General features: G+C 41.9%; 1 protein-coding gene across 1 annotated transcript in view; it reads right to left on the bottom strand.

Annotated features, from left to right (window-relative positions):
• Positions 1-17,263, bottom strand: part of LOC307176369 (uncharacterized protein) — a gene marked incomplete at its 5' end in the record, with an annotated part of 33,740 nt that extends 16,477 nt beyond the window's left edge. Inside the window, one exon of the mRNA XM_079902406.1 lies at positions 17,164-17,263. Coding sequence (XP_079758532.1) covers positions 17,164-17,263 — 100 coding nt within the window. The remainder of the gene's footprint in view (positions 1-17,163) is intronic.
• Between the last annotated feature and the right edge of the window lie 6,172 nt (positions 17,264-23,435).

The raw sequence follows: 23,435 nt of genomic DNA, 5'->3' as shown, positions 1-23,435 counted from the left end.
AAGCCTACGATTGGCCTTCAGCAATTTGTTAAACATTTCTAGCTAAATTCTTCCTAATGGCTTATATGGTATCCAGAGGTGTTTGTCCCAGCCAGGCAAAGGCCTGGGTCCTGTTTCTTCCTGTGGATGCCTGTTTTTCCTCAGATTCTGGGTTGGTTATTGGCTCCGTGACCTCCGCTTTCTGATGAGTTCATGAAAAATTGTTAATTTGCCGTTTGTCTAGCTTGTTCCTTGTTGTAAGTGTGGGTGTGATGCTTTCCAATGCTATGTCTCCAAGTGGAACCAATTTTGGCGTTACTTTCTTCTTCTAATTTCTGTACTGCTCAGGTGGTGCAAATTTGGGACCTGCACTGGCGGCCAGCGCAGCTTCAGTGCTGCTGGCACAGTTGGCTATCCGTTTGTTGCAATCCTGGGTTAGTAAGCCGAGATCCTTTGGTCTCTGCTTATGGACAGGTAGGTGGGTTTTATTTTGCTTTTTGTTTTTCTTTATTTTTGGTTCTACCTTTGTAGAAAATTGTGGTTACCAATGACTCCATGGGGATTTCCCTGAAGATAGAAATGACCTAAAAGAATACCTTTTCTTTATTTAGTGTTTTCTGTTTTCTAAGATACATGGGGGTTTCCCTGGTGGTGCAGTGGTTGAGAGTCCGCCTGCCGATGCAGGGGACACGGGTTGGTGCCCCGGTCCGGGAAGATCCCACATGCTGCGGAGCGGCTGGGCCCATGAGCCATGGCTGCTGAGCCTGCGTGTCCAGAGCCTGTGCTCCGCAATGGGAGAGGCCACAACAGTGAGAGGCCCGCGTACCGTAAAAAAAAAAAAAGATACATGGACTGCCTATGCACCTCTGTGGCACTTTCCATATAATCTGATCTCCATGTGATTTTCTTCTATTTTTTTCTGCTTCCATTTGTTTTGCATATATTAGATTGGAATCACTTTGAATAAAGAGGACATATTTTCTACTCTTGTACACCATGTTAGTGCTGAGCATGTATGTTCATTCAGCAAATATTTTCTGGTCCCCTGCTGGGTGCCACAAACTATTCTAGGACCTGGGTGTATAGTGGGGAGCAAGAAGAAAATTTCCTCGCTTTTTAGTATTGTGAGGAGTCAGACACAGAATAAATACATAATTACCAACTATGATAAAGAAAAGTACATGGTGCTCTGAGACCTAGTTTATGGTGGGGGCTCAGAAAGACTTGTCTGAGGGAGTGACTTTTAAATTGAGACTTCCAGGCAAATAAGACTTATGGGAAGAGTGGGAGGGAACAGCATCACAGACAGCGAACAGCATATGTAAAGTATTTTGGTGGTAAAGAGTGTGGGGCATTCAGAGAACTGAGCAGTCAGTGAAGCTGGAGTGAGTGAGGAAATGAACCTGAAGGAGTGGTCAGAGGCTGGAAGATACAGGGTCTTGAAGGAGTTGATATTTCATTGTAGTCTTGGCAGCCATGGAAGGGTTTTGCTCTAGTTTACATTTAAAAACATTACTCTGGATGCTGGGTAGAAGACTGATAATAAGGGAAAGAGAATGGGAATAAGCTGATAATCTGGGTGGTCCGGGCAAGAGAGTACAGTGGCCTGAACAAGGGTGGGAGCAACAGGGATTGAGGGAAGAAGGACTCGAGGTACAGTCTGGATGTGGAAGGGGCAGGACTTGATGATGCTGTGTTTGGGGGAGGGGTAGTTGGGAGGCAGAGGAAAGTATCAACCAATGCTTTCAAGCTGATTTATTCACTTCCTCTGCCCACTCAAACAAGGGAAGAAAATTGTCATGTGAGTCTCTTTTTTCATGATTTTCACTGAGCAGAAACCTGCTCTATAGCCACCTAAGTCTGGTTTGTCTTACTCACTGTGTTCCATTCTACATTCTGTCTTGTCTAGTGGGATTTTCCTTCTCAACTGGATTACTAGCTGTTTGGGGGTGAGGCGGGGCAGGGGGAAGGACTATGTTGCTTTCATCTCCCGTCCTATGTAGCACTTAGCACAGTCCTTTGCTCAGATGCTGAAAATCATTTTTGAAATATACATTTCTTTTGAGCACTTTATGTTTCTTCAGTTGGACAAGAAAGATTTTACTTTCCTTTGGACTTAACCCTTCTTTCAGTTTCTAGTCCATTGGTAAACTATGGTGCACGTGGCATATGGATTATAAATTCAAGTTAATTTTTCCTCTGCTCTTTGCTTTTCGTCTACAGTAGAATCGAGCTGCTGGACCAGCAAAAATCCAAGTGCTTTATCCAAGCCTGGTATTTGTATTTGTGAGGTGAGCTCCTGAGAAGCACATTGAAGCATTTTGCACATATGTTTTTCTCTTTTGCCTCTGTGGTAACACATTTTCCTAGCTGTGCTTTGGATTTTTCCCATTTCAGTTTTGAAATTTCCACATGGGGTTTAGCCACCTGGTGAAGTGCTCTCAGCTTCCCTGCTCACCATCAGGTTGGCTTCAGCAGTGAGACCTTTGATATCTTTCTGTTTTTCTGAGCTTGGGTTTACTGCCACACTTGCTGGCCTCTGGCTTTATTTCTTTCCCAGTATTTTATAGTTGTAACGTATGGGCTTTTCCTTTCAACAGTTCTCTGTCCTCAGGGAAGCACTCTGTCTTGTCTGTTCCATGGTTTTTGATTTTGACTCTGTTGCTACCCAGCTGTGACTATTGCAGCTTGAATCACAGCACCCCAGAGCATGGACCACTTTTCTTCAGTTTGCCTGTTTCTCATCTTCTCTGCCCTGACATTGTTTCAGACATAGTTTTTAATTTGGTGGAATTTTTCTCATTATTTTATTTCTTAGTTGCTGATTCCAGTCTGTCTCTTTAAAATAAAGCCGATTCTGTTAATTTCTTTCTTTCTTTCTTTCTTTTTTTCTATTTGGCAATGTGGAGATTGCCACTGCTCTTGACAGCTGCTTTCCAATATGTCATTACTCAGCCTTGGAAGTAATTTTAGAATGTTGTGTGCCCCTGACTGGAACACCGCATTACCAAGGTCCCGAGTGTGGCACATCTGAAGGTGGGGGTGACCTGAAGAAGAATCTGTGACATTTGTACAGTGCCATGCAGTTTACAAGGGACCTTTAAATCTGTGGTCTTGTTTAGTACTCACAATAAGCCAGGAGGGTGGCAGGGCGTTATAATTTCCTGTTTTAAAGTCAAGGAACTTGAAGATCATAAAGTGAAGTGTTTTCCCAATGTCGCCTAGCTAGAAGGTGATGGAGCCAGACTTTGAACTTATGTCCCAACAGTGCTCTTTATACTATAGGAACTTTTCTTTTCAATATCATTTAAATTTCAGGCTGGGATAGTCAGGGTAGATTTCAGGCACAATTGGATTCAGGAACTCAAACAATGTTATCAGGGCTTAGTCTTGCTCTCTCTTGGCTCTGCCTTCCTCTGAGTTAACTTTCTCTTTATCCAGGCTCTTCTTTTGGGGGGCACTGTGGCTTCCAGTAGCTCCAGGCTAATATCCACCAATCTGGGGGAAAGGAGAACATTCCTCTCCTGCAGAAGAACAGTGTTTGCTTCTCATTGTCCTTAATTGAGTTAATGTTTATCCCTGAGTCAATCACTATTATTAAGAGGGTTGTGATGCTGATTGGACAGGCCTGAGTCCTGAGTCACATGACCTCTCCTGCTGTTGGAGGTGTGATCAACTGGGCTTAAATCATGTGACAGGAGAGTGGGTGGGAAGTGGTTCCCTAGAAGAAAATTGAGGTATTGTTACCAGAATAAAAGTGAATGCATGTTGGGCAGACAAGACATGAGATGTCTTCTGTGCTAGATATTTTCCATTTGCCCCTCAGGTCTGCTCACCGCTCTGCTCTGTGCCCCAGGAATCTAACTTGTATAAAGTGCTTTGATGCACTCCCTTTCCCTCAAGTTTCCAATTACGTTTAGCCAGTGAAAACCTCTGGCAGGAGATTAGAGTCAAGGAGAAGAGTGAGGGAGGGGTATTTATTCCACCAAGCCCTGTCCTGTGAGGCTGCCCTCTGAAGCTGAAGGTTACAGCTCCTGCCAGGCAATCCTCTTTACTTGGCTGGCCCTGTATCCAGTTCTGCTAACTGCTTTCCTTGTTCGTTCAAGCCTGGAGTGGTAATACCCTGGGGTATTGTACAATCCCTTTTAGTTTCCCTACCCTGTGCTCACACTTTTGTAAATGGTCCCTTTGTTAAACTGTCCTCAAGTTACTAAATTTCAGTGAGCCATACCTTTCCTGACAGGACCTGATTGACCTCTACAGGTAGGAAAGTAAAAACTCAATGCATCCACATTAAAAATGATTTGGAGCTTCTGTGGTGTGAGGTTAGGAGTTGAGAAGATTTAGTGGGCTATGAAAAGTATGATCAAGGTAGGTGTGAAGGATGGCCACAAGGAAGAGGGAGTAGCGTTTTCTGTGTGTGTGGTTTTATTCAATTCAGAGTTGTTAGAAGTTTCTAACAATTTGTGCTATCTAAAAATCAATCAAGCTGCCTTAAAGGTAATGAGCTCACCATCATTGATGGTATTCACCTGGACAGCTCTAGTGACACGTGATTTTTCAGGGGATTTTCTGAAGGGGATTCCTTCCTTAGATAGTCGGTGGGCTAAGTGATCTGGAGAGTTCTTTCCTACAGTTCAAGTGATGCAGGAATTGCCTTCGCAGAGGAAATTTTCATTTCTTCTCTCCTTTGGGGACCTTCCTAGCATCCCCAAACACCCTCTGGTGTGAATGTCAAGAATCAGATGTAGTGAGCTCTGCTTTGTTATCTTGTCAGTTACATGTTAAAGGCATTGAAAACCCTCACCTGTGCCTTTGCCATCACAGATGAGCAGATGTCCCCAACGGGAAGCCATGGAGAGGTAGTCTCTGATGCTTAATACTAATGGTGTACTATGTTGTCACAAAGAAATCAGCTGCTAGTCCTAAAGAATTAAAATTACATCAGCAATAGGAAATCACTGTCATTAACTATTGGGACTAATTTAATATCTGTGAAATGGTGTTCATATTCCTTTATATGTTTCTGTATTTGATAATTGAATTAAAAATATCTTTTTTTTTTTTTTTTTTTTTGCGGTACACTGGCCTCTCACTGCTGTGGCCTCTCCCGTTACGGAGCACAGGCTCCGGATGTGCAGGCTCAGCGGCCATGGCTCACGGGCCCAGCTGCTCCACGGCATGTGGGATCTTCCCGGACTGGGACACAAACCCGTATCCCCTGCATTGGCAGGCGGACTCTCAACCACTGCGCCACCAGGGAAGCCCTCTTCTAAGGTTTTATACATTCAAATCAAGACCTTTCTCCCCTAGTACTATTTTCTTCAGAAGGAATCAGATTCCTTAGAGACAAATTCTCCTACCCTGCAGGTTTTTATGGACCTATTGTATCAGCTGGGTCTGGTTACAAGTGACACACTGATCTGGCCAACTTAATTTAAAAAGGAATTTACATCTGAAGAACCAGGCTTGGAAAGGACAATTTGCAGAGCAGCAGGAATGAAGAGTCTTGGAAGGGCACTGATGCAGGTACAAAACAACTCACTAAATTTCTGTCCATGAGTCATGATATTCCAGATGTGAAATTGTGGGAAAGGAGTCCTAATGGGCCATTGGGTCTCAAGCCTATCTTTGGTTAGAGGAGGGCAGGGCACCTTGACTGAAAGTCCTACCAAAGCTGCACATGGTGGGAAAGGTAACTGCCTGGATGCTGGAAAAATAGAAACCACTGTCCACACACCACCTCTTATGGCAAATGAGAAATTACCACATGAAAATAGAGATTGAAACAGGTGTTACAATAGTTCTGAGGTGGTGTAGCCTATCCTAGAAAAGTAGATTATGGTTAATGTGGAAAAAGTACCAGCTTATAGACATATATGTAAGAAAGATCCATGAGAGAAATAACAAAGGGTTATGATTCCATTGTTCCTCTTGCTTGTGGTTTTACGATTGTCCATGGGATAATGAGATATTTGCCAATATAATGTGGGTCTGGGGCAGGGTTGACAAACTTTGTCTGCAAAGAAAGGGCTACCTCATTAATATTTTAGATTTTGCAGACCATACAGTCTCTGCCATTGCAGTGTGAAAACAGCCATAGACAGTATGAAAATAAATGGGCGTGGCTATGTTCCACTAAATCTTTATTTACAAAAAGAGGCAATGGTGAGGTTTCGCCCACAGGCTGTGCTTTGCTGAGCCCTGGTCTAGAGGGATACTTCAGTACTATGGTAGCTTGGTGGAGCCCAGTCAAGGCCAGCAATTGCAGGCTCAGTGTAAGTGAGTAGTTTGTGTAGTAGCTGAGTCCTTGAGCAAGTTGAGATGAGCCCTGGAAGACAGGTCTGGTAGAGAGGAAAGCACAAGGGACTTTATATTGGGTGGCCTGAGTTCATACCCTTGCTTAAGCACTCTGTGATTGAGGGCAAGCTTTAGACTTTCCTGAGTCTCAGTTTCCTCATCTTTAAAATGGGGAATGTAATTAGAATGCCCCTTATGTTTGTTGTTTATTTAAATGAAGTAACATATGAAAAATATTCAGCATGGGGCTTCCCTGGTGGTGCAGTGGTTAAGAATCCGCCTGCCAATGCAGGGGACACGGGTTCGAGCCCTGGTCTGAGAAAATCCCACATGCCACGGAGCAGTGAAGCCCGTGTGCCACAACTACTGAGCCCGCGTGCTACAACTACTGAAGCCCACGCACCTAGAGCCCGTGCTCTGCAACGAGAAGCCACCGCAATGAGAAGCCTGTGCACCACAACAAAGAGTAGCTCCTGCTTGCCGCAACTAGAGAAAGTCCATGTGCAGCAACGAAGACCCAACGCAGCCAAAAATAAATAAATAGAGAAAATAAATACAATTTAAAAAAATTCAGCATGGAGCTTGACACATAATATTCACTGAACACTCTGTATTTCCTTTCTCCTCCCTTCCTAAAGTTATGTGGAAAGGATAAGTTGCTTAGTTAGGGTACCCCACTGCAAGATCACTGACATCTCATCCAACTCAGGAAATGTTTGAAAAAAGCTGATGCCATATCTCTGAAGATTCTCAGAAGTGTAGAGTGATGGGGGTGCGCGTTAGTGGGTAGAATGATGAAGAAGATCTGGTCCTCTGGCTTTCTTTACAATCCTCTCCCCAGCCTGTCCTCACGTTAGAGCTGGGCAGCCTCCCTTCCAGGAATTGGGTGGCTCTGAAACGTATTAACAAGCAGGAGTTCCTGTAGAAGGGACTGTATCAATCAGGCCCTGGGATAACACTTTAGGAACATGGGGTTATTCAGCCTAGAAACTTGATAATGTATTTACATGTTTGAAGGGCTAAGTACCTTCTGCTGGGTGGACCCACAGGACAAAATTAGAAACAGTAGGCCATCCACAAGTCACATAGACAGCCAAGGGGCAGTTTCCTTTTGCTGGAGATATTCAAGCAGAGGTTTTCTGGGATGTTAGAAAGGGAATAAGATCTGCATAGAGCTGTAGATCTGGCTCTCCAACTCATGAATCTTTTTGGAGCCTGTGGAAATTCAGAACAGACAGGTTAGTGTATGAACTGTTCCTGAAGATCAGTTGCCCAAAAAATATTAGCAGTAGAGTACTCCTGACTGCAGGCGGGTTCTTCTCCCTGACTGAAGGGTAATTACCATGCCCCGCCTAGGGAAGGATAACAATAGATAACAGTTACTGAGCTCTTAGAATGTGCCAGGCACTCATATATGTACTGCAAACTTTTTATTTTCTCAAAGTGGCTTGAAGAGGTAGGTGCTCATTGTTATGTCATCTTATACATGAGCAAACTGAGGTCATAGGAGGTTATGTATGGTGCCTAAGACCACACAGATATAAGTGATGCCAAAATCTGAACATGAATATTCTAATTCCAGAGCCCACTCTTAATCCCAAAATAAAATCCCACTTTTATTCGAAATTAAATAATTAGGGGAGAGAGGCCTTTCTGGCACGACATTATGCTGGATTAGGTGCTCCTCATGGCACTGACATAAATCCATATTTAATAAGAAACCTGTATTTCAGGAGCTAAAAGTTTGAAAATTTAATGAAGACAAATGGCCCCTTTTAGCAAAGTTAAATAGCAGTGTTTGAGGCGCTGGTATCCAGTTTGTGGTAGCCCTCTTGGGGTAGGAAACTTTCAAGTTATGCTTTGGCTGTGACCGTTCCTTATCTGCATTATAACCTTGAGTCAAAATATCTGTTTACTGCAGACTCTGCTTTCTGTGGAGGCCCCATAAAGAAGTGACCCATTCTGGTAACTGGTGTAGGGAGGGGAGGAAGGGAATGCACCAGCAAGTTCAAAAGAAGTCCCAGGACATATATGCAGTTGGGAAAAAAACCCAGCAACGTTATTTAGACAGCTGGGCTTGGGAGAGAATGGTCATTGTTTGGGAAAATTGCTTCATCAGCCCTCTAGTGCAGAAGGCAAGGGCTGGAAGGAATGATCTGGATGACAGGATCTGAGAGAGGAGGTCAAGCCCTTTGGACTGACTCTCAAAGGATGTGTTGACCCTAGTTGACAGGTAGGCTGCACATACATACAGTCTCTTAATCCCCCATCCCCTCCCTAGGAATAAGGCCAGAGTGCGCTGGCGTACTCTGCTGACATCTTACACACACTAGGCTGCGTGTTTGGGCCTTTTCCATGTAACGCTGCTCTAGCGATGTTAATTTTAACCTGATTGTCCTTGGATGTGAATACTGGCAAGCTGAGGAGGGAGTGGCTGACACTGACTTGCTATAGGCCTAGACACATTTTAGATATGTGATTCAAGAGAAAAAAATAAAACCACAGAGAACATAATTGGAGCTTCTATCTTGGAAAGCATGGTCTCCAACCAACCGTGGGCTGCTGCTAGCGCCAGCTCTGCTGTGCGACCTTGGGAAAGGCATTTAGGCAGTCTCTCTGAGTCTCTCTTGCTTTCCCGTTTGTATAATAAGGACAACTGGACTGAATGACTTCTCAGGCCAACCCTTCAAGCTGTAAATTCTATGAGTGTTCACTATTTCTTTCTCGGTATTGAAGAGTTTATTTATTTTTAAATTCTATTTTTAGAAGATATAACAATTCATCCAAGGAGGAGAGTAGTGACATGATCCTGGGGAAAAAAAAAAATCATTGTATTTTCAGAACTTTTCTTTCATGTAAATTCTGTATGTCTGTGTGTTTCTTGCTCCCTCTTCTGTCCAAACTCTTGTTTACTCTGGGTATTTTCTTTTTTTAAAAATATTTATTTTAATTTATTTATTTTTGGCTTTGTTGGGTCTTCGTTGCTGTGCACAGGCTTCTCATTGTGGTGGATTCTCTTGTTGCGGAGCACAGGCTCTAGGCACACGGGCTTCAGTAGTTGTGGCACGTGGGCTCAGTAGTTGTGGCTCACAGGATCTAGAGCACAGGCTCAGTAGCTGTGGCGCACAGGCTTAGTTGCTTCGCGGCATGTGGGATCTTCCGGACCGGGGATCAAACCTGTGTCCCCTGCATTGGCAGACAGATTCTTAACCACTGCACCACCAGGGAAACCCTACTCTGGGTATTTTTACGTTTTGAAGGCCATTGTGTAAACTTGCTCTTTTCTGTTTGAAATCTACACTATTTTTATAATTGTTGATATTTCCTCTCTTTTTTTAAACTGCGGTGAAATTCAAATAACATAAAATCAATCATTTTCAAGTGTACAATTATGTGTCATTAAGCACATTCACAGTGTTGTACAAACAACACTTTTATCTAGTTCCAAAACATTTTCCTTGCCCCAAATGAAATATCCCATATCCATGAAGTAGTTACTCCCCATTCCTTTCTCCCCTACTAAGGCAACTATGGTTCTGCTCTCCTTCCCTATGGATTTACCTTTTCTGGATATTTCATATAAATGGAACCATACATATGATCTTTTGTGACTGACTTCTTTCACTTGGCATAATATTTTTGAAGTTCATCAACATTGTAGCATGTATCAATACTTCATTCCTTTTTATGGCTGAATACCGTTGCATTCCATTGTATATATATATCACAATTTGTCTATTTATTTATTGGTTGGTAGATATTTGGTTTGTTTCTGTTGTTTAGCTATTGTGAATGGTGCTGCTGTGAACATATGTGTACAAGTATTTGTTTGAGTACCTGTTTTCAACTTTTTGGGGTATATACCTAGGAGTAGAACTGCTATGGTAATTCTACGTTTAACTTTTTGAGAAACTGCCTTTTTTTCCTCAGCCCCTGCACCATTTTATATGCCCACCAGCAATGTATGAGGGTTCCATTTTCTCCACATCCTCATCATGCTTGTTACTTTCTGTTTTTTTGATTACAGCCATACTAGTGGGTATGAAGTGGTATCTCATTGTGGTTTTGGTTCCTTTTCTTTTCTTTTTTTTGGCCTTGCCATGCGGCATGCGGCATCTTAGTTCTCCGAAAAGGGATTGAACCCGTGTGTGGAGTCTTAACCACTGGACCACCAGGGAAGTCCCTCATTGTGGTTTTGATTCTTACTTTTAGGAAGTAACAAGGTACCTTTCATATTACCACCACTTCAAGCCAGTACAAGAGCTAATAGATGCCAGGCAAATCCTTTGGCAAAATTCATTTGAACCACCAATCTCTTCTGTATACCTGGCACTTACTTTCACACCTGTCTCAATCTTGTTCCTAGGTTACAACTCTGTGTCTTTGTGTGAAATGTCTTTCACTGACCCTTTGTTTGTCCTAACAGAAAATACTTAAAAAAAAATCATATGCAAAACAGGGTATGAAAGCCAAGATTCAAGGAGGGAAGTGTTTTGGTTTTGGTCAATATTCACTGAAAGATACTGGGTTCTTTTCTCTGGTATAAGTTCTAGGTGAGATAGTTAATTACTCCTGGTCCTATGTGGAGTTGGGTGCACCAAGAGCATCTTCTTGGACAGACGTCTGGAGATCCACACCAACTGATTTAAACACTTGATCTCTTTGAGGGATCCTTGGAGTTGCTTTTTGTACCACACTCAAAGGGTAGTCTGTACCTCATCCACCTGAGAAGTGCTGCTTCTGCAGAGGATACCTTTGGATTTCTAACTGCAGTGGCTCCATCTTGAGGGAACTATACTCAGGTGGTTGATCAGCACAGAGGAAGGTGAACAACTTCCCCTTCTGAATTCCAGACTTAAGAGTGACATAGTCAGTAAGGTCTGGTAGGCCGGCAGATGGCTAAGATTAGCAGGGGTTAGTTGTTTCCCATTGCCATCTGAGTGACCTTTCAAATCAGGAGTTTCTTCTCTTTCCTCATACACCATTCCTCTTTCCAGTCAGTCAAGGCCAAGGTCAACATTTTCTATGGACAGTCCAGTTTTAAAAAATTTGAGGAGGGGAGGTTCTCTAGCTTCTGTGGTTAATGAGATTTGCCTACGCTCTATTATAAAGTAAAGCACCAAGGAGTTAAGAAAACTTATTTAAAACTTGGAAGTAAGACAGAAAGATAGGTAATATGTCCTTTTAACATCATCTAGGGACACAGTTTAGCAGCTCCACCCGAGGGGTATTTAGGCAGGAGAATATGCTTTGTTCATCCCAACCATTATTTTTCATTAAAATTTCCAGACTCAGTGAAGTCACATGTTAACATGTAGATTTGGCAAATAATTTCTGTCCAATATAATAGATAACCCCAAAGGTTATGGCTTATTGCTCTCTAGGTCATTAGCCAGTTTTGTATTTAACATCGTGATCTTGTTCAAATGTTGTTCCACATGCTTATGAAAATCTAGATCCTGAAAATGCTCTTTGAAGGAGCTTTACCATCTTAATGTTTCCCTCATTAATTAACAAGTTGGATAACATCTTTGACACATGTTCATTTGATATTTGGATGAGAGTCATGTTTTTCACTTTTTGAAAATTACAGTTTCAGAAGATTTTACTGGAAACCCAAGGGAGGATGGAATTGGGTCAAAGCTAGTATCAGTAAAGGGATTATGTCCCACAGGGAGTGCTATCATATGCTTTTCTAGACAAGATGATCATGGGTCTGTTTGCTGGGTCTAGCTGAGCAATGCAGATTTTGGGGTGTGGGGTGGATTTGGCTCTTCTAACTTTAAGGCTATGACTCACGGTGTTTCACAGCCTTGCCTTCCATTGCCAATGATAATTCTGCCCAACACTGAGACTTCTACTCCTGGCTTCTCTCTGCTCTTCCAGCTCTTCAGTGTCTTTCTATTCCCAGCCCAAACAGACAACTGGTGAGTCCTTTCACTCCCAACTTCTTTTAATCTTCCTCTCTTGAGTGTGAGACTTCTGTACTTAGAGGTTCTAAAAGCTGGATTTTCAAGCCACTCATCAGTACTTGCTGACACTCGTTTCACCTCCTGGCTGTCTGTGGGGCACATATCTGATCTGGCTGGAGAAGAAACGGTGGGGCAGAATTTTTTGCAAGAGCAACTTGTGAGTTCTAAAGTAAAAACTTGCCTTCAGACTGAGTTGAGTCTTTTCTAGTCTTTGGGGATGAGTGATCCTGTGTGCTCAATTATATCACTGCTGTAATTGGAAATCTACTTGTCATCAGTTCCTCAGGCTGTTTAATCTCTTGGTCACTCATTGGCAGCTTGGGCTGTTCTGTTTTTCCCTCCGATGTGTTATTTCTTCCCACAGTTCAAACCAGGATTTTCTGGAATGTGAGCTCGTTTTGTTACTCCTTCCTCTTCTGCCACCCCTCAGAGAGCATTACTCCTCTTTCTTTTAGCTCAGAGTTAGTTTGTGTTTCATCTTCTCTCTGCTTCTTGGATGGAATGGGCTCTTGAGAGGCAGATCATCCTGTCTTGATTTAGGCTGAGGAAAGATTAATTTTATTGGTAGGGCTTCTTTCTTGCCTTTCTATTCTTCTCTATTCTCGTAATGGCTTCTCTGAGGTGTCTCATTTCTCTCAACTTCTGGGATTCCAGGGGAGGTCAGGGCCGAACAGCTGAGGGACTGGCTCTACATGCAGAGGTCCTGTCTGTCCTGAGGTGAGCTCAGCTTTCCCCTCCAGCCGTATATCCATGTTGACGTCCATCTTTGGGTCAAAGGTGTCATAATGCCTTCTTGGCACAGGCTTGTTAGAGTCTGGAGGAAGCTACGACCTCACCTCTGTTTCCCAGGTCATCAGAATCTTTGTAAGGGGCTTCTCAGGGGCAGCAGGGAAGGAACTGTCTTTATGCCTCCCAGAAGCACTTTTTACATTTTGCCATGGGATGTGATGATGTAAGCTTTATAGGTCCCCCACAATGCCTAGAATAGTTGCAAAAAGATGTTGCTCAATCTGTGTTTGATGAATAAATGAATGAATCAAATTAGTGGGATTTATTTTGACACTTGAGTTCCACTTTGGTTCGAGCCTGGATTGGTTCATATAGTATTTCCATAGATCTAGCTTTATAGTCTTCATTATTTAAAATGTTATTGTAATAATAATTTAAGAAATTTCATATAAAATACAGATGCTGGTATAAATATAGTTGCCTATATAATTAAAAGCTGGGGTCTTTCTGTTTTTAAAATTCTGCTAAACACAATTTCTAGCTATATTGAGAAAATTCCAGGCATGGCAGGTCTATTATGTGCATGTCAGAGCAGGACTGTATTAACAACTCAGCCACCGCTTGTGGTTGCACCAGGGGAAGGAGGTCAGCTGTGGAGTTTAGTCCTGACTAAAGACTAATAAATGTTATTAAACTGTTTGATTACTTAATACAAAAGAAGAATAGAATCTTCCCTGTATAGACTGACTGCACACTGAGAGCCAGAGTTTCCTTTCTCTACACAGACTGATTTTTTAACATCTTTATTGGGGTATAATTGCTTTACAATGGTGTGTTAGTTTCTGCTTTATAACAAAGTGAATCAGTTATACATATACATATGTTCCCATATCTCTTCCCTCTTGCGTCTCCCTCCTTCCCACCCTCCCTATCCCACCCCTCCAGGCGGTCACAAAGCACCGAGCCAATATCCCTGTGCCATGAGGCTGCTTCCCACTAGCTATCTACCTTACGTTTGTTAGTGTATATATGTCCATGCCTCTCTTCTTTCTTGCCTTTCTACTCCTCGATTCTATTCTCAAGCTGTTGTTGATGGGATCTAGGTTTTCCCAAATGGGACCATTTGAAACAGAAATGAACTCATTCTCAAATGAAATATATGAGTAAAGAGAAGAGCTCTGAAATGTATTTTGGTGATTAGCCATCAAGCCAGGAGAGAAAGGGCAGCAGTTGGCTGGAAATCATCCATATCAAATCTGCATTCATTTAGCATCCTTCTTTATCCATATGTCACTTTCCTGTTTTAATGGAAAAAATAAAACAAGTAAACACTTTAAAGCGTGAATTTTTTTTGGCGAAAAGGATTTAGTCTTAAAATAAGATTATGCACAGTATTCATACAAGAGAATTTTGAAATTTTTAGAAGCAAATGAAATTAGGTGCAAATTCTTGCAGATTGAAGTGATGTGTACAAATAAATACAATGAAGAGAGGTTTCTCTAATCATCTTTGGATGCAGACAACTGGGAGATAAGGAGAGTAAGTTTAGAGGGATTGAATGAATAACATTTTTATGAGAAGTTTATGAAACACTGCAGCTTTCAATTTGGATACTGACGTATTTAGAAAAGAGAAGCAAAAAGATGTCACCAAGAGAAAAGATGGAATAGAAGATGACTCATATTGTTTTTTGTCCTTTCTTTTTTTAGTTTAAATAAATTGAATAAAAAATTATCCTAAAAAATGTGACTCATAGCGTGTTAAAGAGAATTCAGAGGTTATTTTGTCCAGTCTCTTTATTTCACACAAATGAAGTTGGTGCTTAGGGACATTGAGTGACTTGCCCAATGTCACCCAGTAACTTAATGGCACATCCTGGGGTTGAATCTAGTCTCCTCTTAAATAAACCAATATTCCTGTAGTGTTATGACTCCCCAGCCCCCATTTACCCAATGTGGGCCAAGTTAAAGGTTTGGGAGAACCCAAAATGCTCCAGTCGAAGACAGAGGATTGCAGAGTAATTTACAATCCCATGACCTTGCTTTGCAGTTATGGAGTTCGCAGCTCATTTTATTAAAATATGCTGGTCTCTAATGGATAGTTTTATGGCAGACTTATATTTAAAAATTTTTGTGTTAGCCCTTTGGAAAGGATTGAAAGCTCCCAAGGACATTGCAGTTTCCCTGGATAGACTTTGGCTGTAATTAAAATGTTCAGGCTCTATTCTGCATTCAGATCCATGTGAAACCAGGGCATTTTAACTTCATTTCTCCACTGCTTTGGTAGCTGAAAATTTGAACATTTATTTTATTATCCTGGCACATGTCTTTGTGAGCATATATCTAATAGGTAAACATTATTGTATTTAATTCTTTCTGAAAGTTTCTTTTCTAGACTCTTTGCTTTTTTTCATTTTAAAGCTTTGTTCGTGTGTCCTGAAGATTTACCAATTTTTGCTGACCGTTTGTTGCCTAAATATTTTTTTTTCTTCTATCCTTCTGGCTAAATGAATACATTCTCTTCTATCTAGTCGCCTGACCCTTTTCAGACTTTGCTATTTGATTTTGAATGGGCAGAGATTTTCTGTATAGCTTAATGCTTCTTTTAATTGTGGTAAAATACAGACAACATAAAATTTGCCATTTAAATCATTTCTAAGTGTACGATTCAGTGGCATTAAGTAACTCACAATTTGTACAGTGTTGTGTAGCCATAACCACTAATCCTTTTCAGAACTTTTCCATCATTCCAAACAGAAACCCATTAAATAACAATTTCCCATTCTCCCCTCCCCTCAGTCCTTGGTAACCTCTATTCTGCTTTCTGTCTTTGTGAATTTGACTAGTCTAGGTACCTCATCTCGGTGGAGTCATACAATATTTGTCCTTTTGTGGCTGGCTTATTTCACTTAGCACAAGGTATTTATTAATTAGTATTTGTTTATTTTTATTTATTGTTGATTTACAATATTGTGTTAGTTTCAGGTGAACAGCTTCAGATTCTTTTCCATTATAGGTTATTACAAAATATCCAATTTAGTTCCCTGTGCTATACAGTGAATCCTTGTTGTTTGCCTATTTTATATATAGTAGTTTGTATCTGTTAATCCCATGCTTCTACTTTATCCCTCCCCCCTGCCCCCGTTTCCCCTCTGGTAACCGTAAGTTTGTTTTCTATGTCTGTGATTCTGTTTCTGTTTAGCACGTTTTTAAGGTGCATGCATGTTGTAGCCTGTTTCAGAATTTTATTCTTTTTCTAAGGTTGATTAGTATTCAGTTGTGTGTGTGTGTGTGTATGTGTGTGTGTGTGTATACCCACCACATTTTGTTTATCCATTCATTTGTTGATGGACATTTGCCTTATTTCCACCTGCTAGGAACATTGACTACAAGTGTCTTTGTGTCCCAGCTTTTGATTCTTTTGTGTATATACCTAGAAGTGAAATTGCTGGATCATACGATAATGCTATCTTAACTTTGTGAGGAATTGCCAGACTGTTTTCCACGATTGCACCATTTTACATTCCCAACAGCAATATACAGGGGTTCCAACTTCTCCACATCCTCACCTATACTTTTCATTTTCCATTTTTTTGGTAATAGCCATCCTAATGGGCACGGAGTGGTATCTCATTGTGGTTTTAATTGTCATTTCCCTAAGCTTAGTGATTTTGAGCATCTTTTCATGTGTTTGGCCATTTCATGTCTTATTTGGAGGAATGTCCACTCTAATCCTTTGCCCATTGTTTTGGAACAGGTTACTTATATTTTTGTTGTTGAGTTATAAGGGTTTTTTAGGCATTCTTTTTTTTTTTTTTTTTTTGCGTTACGCAGGCCTCTCACTGTTGTGGCCTCTCCCGTTGTGGAGCACAGGCTCCGGACACGCAGGTTCAGCGGCCATGGCTCACGGACCCAGCAGCTCTGCGGTATGTGGGTTCTTTCCAGACTGGGGCACGAACCCGTGTCCCCTGCATCAGCAGGCGGACTCTCAACCACTGTGCCACCAGGGAAGCCCATAGGCATTCTTGATAGTAATACCTTATCAGATGTAATTATTTGCAAATATTTTCTCTCATTCTGTGGGTTTTTTTTTCCCCTCTTCATAGTGTCTTTTGATGTACAAGAGTTTCTAATTTTGACGAATTCCAGTTTATTTTTTCGTTTGTTGTCTGTGTGAGGCTTACTGTGTTTGAGCGTCAGGTAGGCTGGTGACTGTGTTGTAACTGTGAGGTCAGATGTGCAAGGATAGTGGTGACTGTCTCCACAACTGCAATTGTCAGCCATGGATACTCTGGGTTCTGCCTCACCCTGGGAGCACCTCTTACGTGCCCCTGTAGAAGGCTGCTTAAAACCTGGCAGAGGACAAACAGGCCCTTCTCAGATCAATAACCCAGCGGCACCACTCTGCAGACCAGGGGTCACATACCATAAAACTGACAAGTAGGAAATATGAGGATGGGTTTGGCTGAGTGTAAGCCTGGGCTGGAGAGGCAACTGCAGCATTGTGGCTAGCACCTGCGTCTAAATCCCGGCTGGGCTATTTACTAGCTGAGTGACCTCAGGCAAATTACTCAATTCTCTGTGCCTCCTTTTTTTTTTTTTTAATAATGTTATAGCCAATTATGTCTCAGTTTTTTAAAAAATTAATTAATTTATCTATTTTTGGCCGTGTTGGGTCTTCGTTTCTGTGCGAGGGCTTTCTCTAGTTGCGGCGAGCGGGGGCCACACTTCATCGCGGTGCGCGGGCCTCTCACTATCGCGGCCTCTCGTTGAGGAACACAAGCTCCAGATGCGCAGGCTCAGTTGTTGTGGCTCACGGGCCCAGTTGCTCCGCGGCATGTGGGATCTTCCCAGACCAGGGCTCGAACCCGTGTCCCCTGCATTGGCAGGCAGATTATCAACCACTGCACCACAAGGGAAGCCCTCTGTGCCTCCTTTTCCATAGGTAATATGGGGATAGGATTGTTAAAATTTTTCATGAGTTAATGCACATAAAGTGATTGGAATAGTGCTTGGCATGTCGTAAGAACTCCTCAGCATTGTCTCTCTGTGTTTCTAGACTGCTTGCTTTCCCTTGGATTCATTCTCAGGTACATCTCCAAGTGGTGGTAAGATGAGCCCCACTGGCTGCTGGCTTACATGGTCCCAGAGTCTCCCAGTCTCTGGTTTAATGGTGGGATACTGACTGGTCCTGTTGGTTATGTGCCCATCTCTTGGACCAATCCCTGTACTGGGTGAGCCAACTTGCCAGGTCTGGGTTGCATGCCCATCCCTGTGACCCCACATAAAGAAGGGGTTTATGCCTACAAATGTATAGATATCGCCCTCATGCACTTTCCATTAATGACTAGAAAGAGGCCTTTAAAAATTTGAGAGGGAGTGTTTTTCCCAAGTCTGCTTATTAATTTAAGGGTAGTTTAGACTAACTTAACTTCATCCACTAGTCTTCAGTTCTATTGGACTTGTTTATACAAAATTAATTGTGGTCATTAGGTCTTGTTTTAGGTGCTAGCACAGTGACATTTAGGTGACGCTCCCTGTGAGCTCTATCAGCCCAGTCTCTGAGGTGAGGTCAGCCTCTGGTTGGCTTTCTCAGGCCACTGGGCTCACTCATTCATTGGGATCCCACTGCCCTCCACGTGTTGGGGAGTAATCTGACAGGAGAGTAGTAGGTAATTTCATGAGATCTCTCTTTTCATTCTCCATTGTGATACAAAATGTGTGATTCTTACTTTGTCACAAAGCAAATACGACTATGATTGGTTTTGAATTTGATGTAGTTTTTTGTGTGTATTTTGTTTCACACTGAATCATGTTTGGGACAGTTAGAAAAATGAACATGGCTTTAGAAGTTTTATTCTGACTATAAAAATGATAAATGCTCATTGTAAACAATTCAAGAAGTATGGAGAAGTGTAAAGAAGACAGAAAAATGGCCCCAAATTCTGTCACCCAGAGATAAATGCTCTTAACATTTTGATGACTATCTTTCTGTATACCCTTCTGGGTATTTTGCTATGCATATATATTATTATCCGTCTAAAAAAATTCAAGAATGAATGTTGCATTTCCTCAAGTGCCTTTTGGAGCCCTTTGAAATGCTCATACAGCCTATTGAGCATTTTCTATATTGACCTATTGAAACAATGAAAAACAGTATTTGTCTACATATTTATTGATCTGTATATTTTTTCCTATAGAAGCTGATGGACTTCTTACAGAAAGACTTACTTAGTCTGGTTTTCGAATTCCTTAATTTCTGCTTTTTTCCTATTGTAAGTATTTCTTGTTTTCCTTAGGCTTTTGCTGTCCTTTTCTGACTTCATAGTCATATATTATGGCAACCTAAGTTGAGTCCTGTTTTCTGACCCTCCTTTTACCACCAGAAGAAACTCAAGAGTTCATACTAAATAAACATCTCTCTGTTTTGATAACTCTTAACTTGGAGTAAAGAGACAATGGGAGAGGCTGGTGACCTTTTCACATAGCTAGCTGTTAACAGATGGTATTGCCATTTACTTGTGTTTTGGAAGCTAGAGGCAAATAACCATAGCATCTGGGATGAGATCAGTTAAATTTAAGAATGGAAGAAAGGAATTTGGGTTTTTCTGCAAGATGAAGATGAAACAGTCCGCTCTAAGTGTCACCACCGAAGGCAATGTTACCCTCTGCATAAACGTAGCAGTGCGGGCTCACCCAGCAGGCTTAACAATATTCAGTATGGATTGTGGACTAAGGAGCCTGATGTTCTTAACAGAATTTGGGGATTTCTATGACCTGTTAGAAAAGGATGTTTCTGGAAATCATATTTCCTCTGTTGTTGTACTTAGTGTGGCCGGTCTATTCAGCCTGAGGTCTTACAACCTCCAGCATAAAACCTGCCCTACGAGGGGGACCAAGAGTGCAAACTGGGGTCAGATAGAATCTGTGCTCAGTCCCTAATGAGCTGTGACCTTTCGAGTCTCCGACCTCTTTGAGCCTTAGTCTGCTCTTGCAGAATATAAGACTAGTGTAAGAATAAAGTTGGCTAATGAGTGGAATACAGCACTGATTTTCAAAATATTCAATGAGGGCATTGACCAATCAGAAGAGGCACAGGTCACAACGCTGAAGAGGGGTCCTAGCAGCCTCCTTTTATGTTTTTAGTTCCTGGAGGGAGGGGACACACGAGGTTCTAGTAGTGGGGAGAGTTCAGATGATCAGGGCAGTGGGGGCTCCCTAAGGATGCTCAGCGTAATAGCTGCTTGGTAATGCACGTGACAACATTTCAGTATTGTAATAGCTAGCATTTCAGCCTGGAGAAAAGCACGTAGCACAGTGTCTGGCATACAGTAAGCATTCAGTACATGTAAGTTATGGTTCCTGTTGTTATTTTAAAATGATGAACATGATGCTGATAACTATGCTTATTCCTGCCCACAAGCTTGTGCTCTCATTGTTACCCTGCTTGAAGAATGGTGATTAGTATAAATAAGCAATGTAGTCCGACACAGCTCTTTTTTTGATTTTGCCAGTGGCATTTCCTATTTAGTCTTCTGTTTCTATCATGACCCTCCTTACCCCCAAGTTAGCTCTCCCCCTACCCCTAAGGATCACATTTCTCGTTGACAGGCACCACTGAATATTAAGTACCTCTGATGTGCTCAGCACTATGTTAGCAGGCTGGATCTGGTCCTTGTCCTCGGGGCCCTGAAACACCTCTTTGATGGCCTTCTTTGGTTGTTTTAAAGCCTTCAGTGGCTCCCAGTGAACTCTGGATTCTCCATCAAAATTTCCAATGCTATCGTCTGGCACTCTTCACACTACAGAACGTCTTTGCACTAGACAAAATGTCTTAGCCCCACGTTCTTGACTAATGGGGCTATTGGTCACTCTTCTCCAACCAATTAGGTAACTTCCTGCCTCGTTGACTATTCTAATTTTTCTACATGGCATATCCTCCCCTCTATCTTCACCAGCCTGGCTTCCTCCTCCTGCTTCCTGAAAATGCACTGAGAGTTTCTGATCTTTGCTGATGCTAGTTTCTCTATAGAATGTTTTTCTTACTGCCTCTCTGTCATAGCTCCCGTTCTTCTAACTTCCCCAACCTTGTAATTACATCCTCCATAGAATGGAGGTTATTTGGCACTGTTATTTGCACCATTAATTTGATACATTATATTACCGTGGTTTTACATCTTTTAAAACTTACGTCCTCTGTAATTTCCATAATTGTATCATAGGCTCCTAGAAGATGTTTTGCATCTGAACACGCAAGCATCCATAGTAAGAATTCAGTAAATATTTGTGGATACTAGTGATGAGGAATCCACTGTTGGTTCTGAATAGGGGAATCACATGCCCAATGCAAGGGAGGCGGGAGAGATTTTGCAGTGATGTACAGAATGGACATGATTAAGAGAATGTGGAAAACAAGAGACCAGTTAAGATTCTGTTGAAGTAATATGTGCTAGGGCAAAGGTAATGGCATTGGGGACGGGGAGGATAGAACAAATCTGAGAGCTATCTGGAAGAGAAAACCTGCAAGGTTATAGTACAGATTCCACTTAGGGGATAGAGTAGAGTCAGAAATAAGTTCCGAGGTCTCTTGTGTATAGAAAATTGAAGAAAAAAAAGGGCAGGTAACTGAGGAAAATTTGGATGCAGAGATAGTTTTGCTTTGTACGTGTTGAATTTGAGCGAGCTCATGGACAAGTAAGAGCTAAACAGTACAGTTAGAAACTATAGGCCTGGTATTGGGTAAGGCCACTAAGAGAAAGAATTACTAGAAAGACTATATACAAAGAAGAGTAGAAGCCCGTGGACTGAGCCAAAGATCAATCAAGGACTGGACACCGAGGAGAGAGAAGGGGCTGGGAGAAGACGTGGGAAGAGGCTGAAATTAGGAAGCACAATGTCATGGAAACCAACAGAGGACAGAGTGTGAAGAAGACCTGGCGGTCAGATTCTATTCGTACTTGTGGAGCATGAAGAATAGCAGACCGAGAAAACAGCCAGGACCTCGGGTGAGATAGGGATACATCTACTGGGGGGCTGGTGAGGGTGCTTTAGTAGGGCGGAAGCCAGCCTGTGAGAAAGGGGTGGGTAGGAAACCAATTTAAACCACAGTCTTAATAGCTATTGCTGATGAAAAGGAAATGTATTGAGAGCGTGGAGGGATATTGCATGGAACCTGGGGTTAGGTTGTACAGCCAGGCTCTATGAGATTCTGGGGAAGGAACGGGACAGCCCGTGGTCGGCTTCATTCTTCGTTCTCCACAGAATTTCTTTTCTTTTTTTTTTTTCCATCTTTATTAGAGTATAATTGTTTTACAATGCTGTGTTAGTTTCTGCTTTATAACAAAGTGAATCAGTTATACATATACATATATTCCCATATCTCTTCCCTCTTGCGTCTCCTTCCCTCCCACCCTCCCTATCCCACCCCTCCAGGTGGTAACAAAGCACCTAGCTGATCTCCCTGTGCTATGCGGCTGCTTGCCACTAGCTATCTACTTTACATTTGGTAGTGCATATATGTCCATGCCTCTCTCTCGCTTTGTCACAGCCTACCCTTCCCGATCCCCATATCCTCAAGTCCATTCTCTAGTAGGTCTGTGTCTTTATTCCTGTCTCACCCCTAGGTTCCTCATGACATTTTTTTCCCTTAAATTCCATATATATACATATATATATATGTATATATATACGTGTGTGTGTGTGTGTGTGTGTGTGTGTGTGTGTGTGTTAGCATACGGTATTTGTCTTTCTCTTTCTGACTTACTTCACTCTGTATGACAGACTCTAGGTCTATCCACCTCATTACAAATAGCTCAATTTTGTTTCCTTTTATGGCTGAATAACATTCCATTGTATATATGTGCCACATCTTCTTTATCCATTCATCCGATGATGGACACTTAGGTTGTTTCCATCTCCAGGCTATTGTATATAGAGCTGCAATGAACATTTTGGTACATGACTCTTTTTGAATTATGGTTTTCTCAGGGTATATGCCCAGTAGTGGGATTGCTGGGTCATATGGTAGTTCTATTTGTAGTTTTTTAAGGAACCTCCATACTGTTCTCCACAGTGGCTGTACCAATTCACATTCCCACCAGCAGTGAAAGAGTGTTCCCTTTTCTCCACACCCTCTCCAGCATTTATTGTTTCTAGAATTTTTGATGATGGCCATTCTGACTGGTGTGAGATGATATCTCATTGTAGTTTTGATCTGGATTTCTCCAATGATTAATGACGTTGAGCATTCTTTCATGTGTTTGTCGGCAGTCTGTATATCTGCTTTGGAGAAATGTCTATTTAGGTCTTCTGCCCATTTTTGGATTGGGTTGTTTGTTTTTTTTGTTATTGAGCTGCATAAGCTGCTTGTAAATTTTGGAGATCAATCCTTTGTCATTTGCTTCATTTGTAAGTATTTTCTCCCATTTTGAGGGTTGTCTTTTGGTCTTGTTTATGG

The sequence above is a fragment of the Stenella coeruleoalba genome, assembly GCF_951394435.1.
Source record: "Stenella coeruleoalba genome assembly, chromosome: 17".
NCBI lineage: Eukaryota > Metazoa > Chordata > Mammalia > Artiodactyla > Delphinidae > Stenella > Stenella coeruleoalba.
This window is presented reverse-complemented; position numbering and strand designations above follow the sequence as displayed.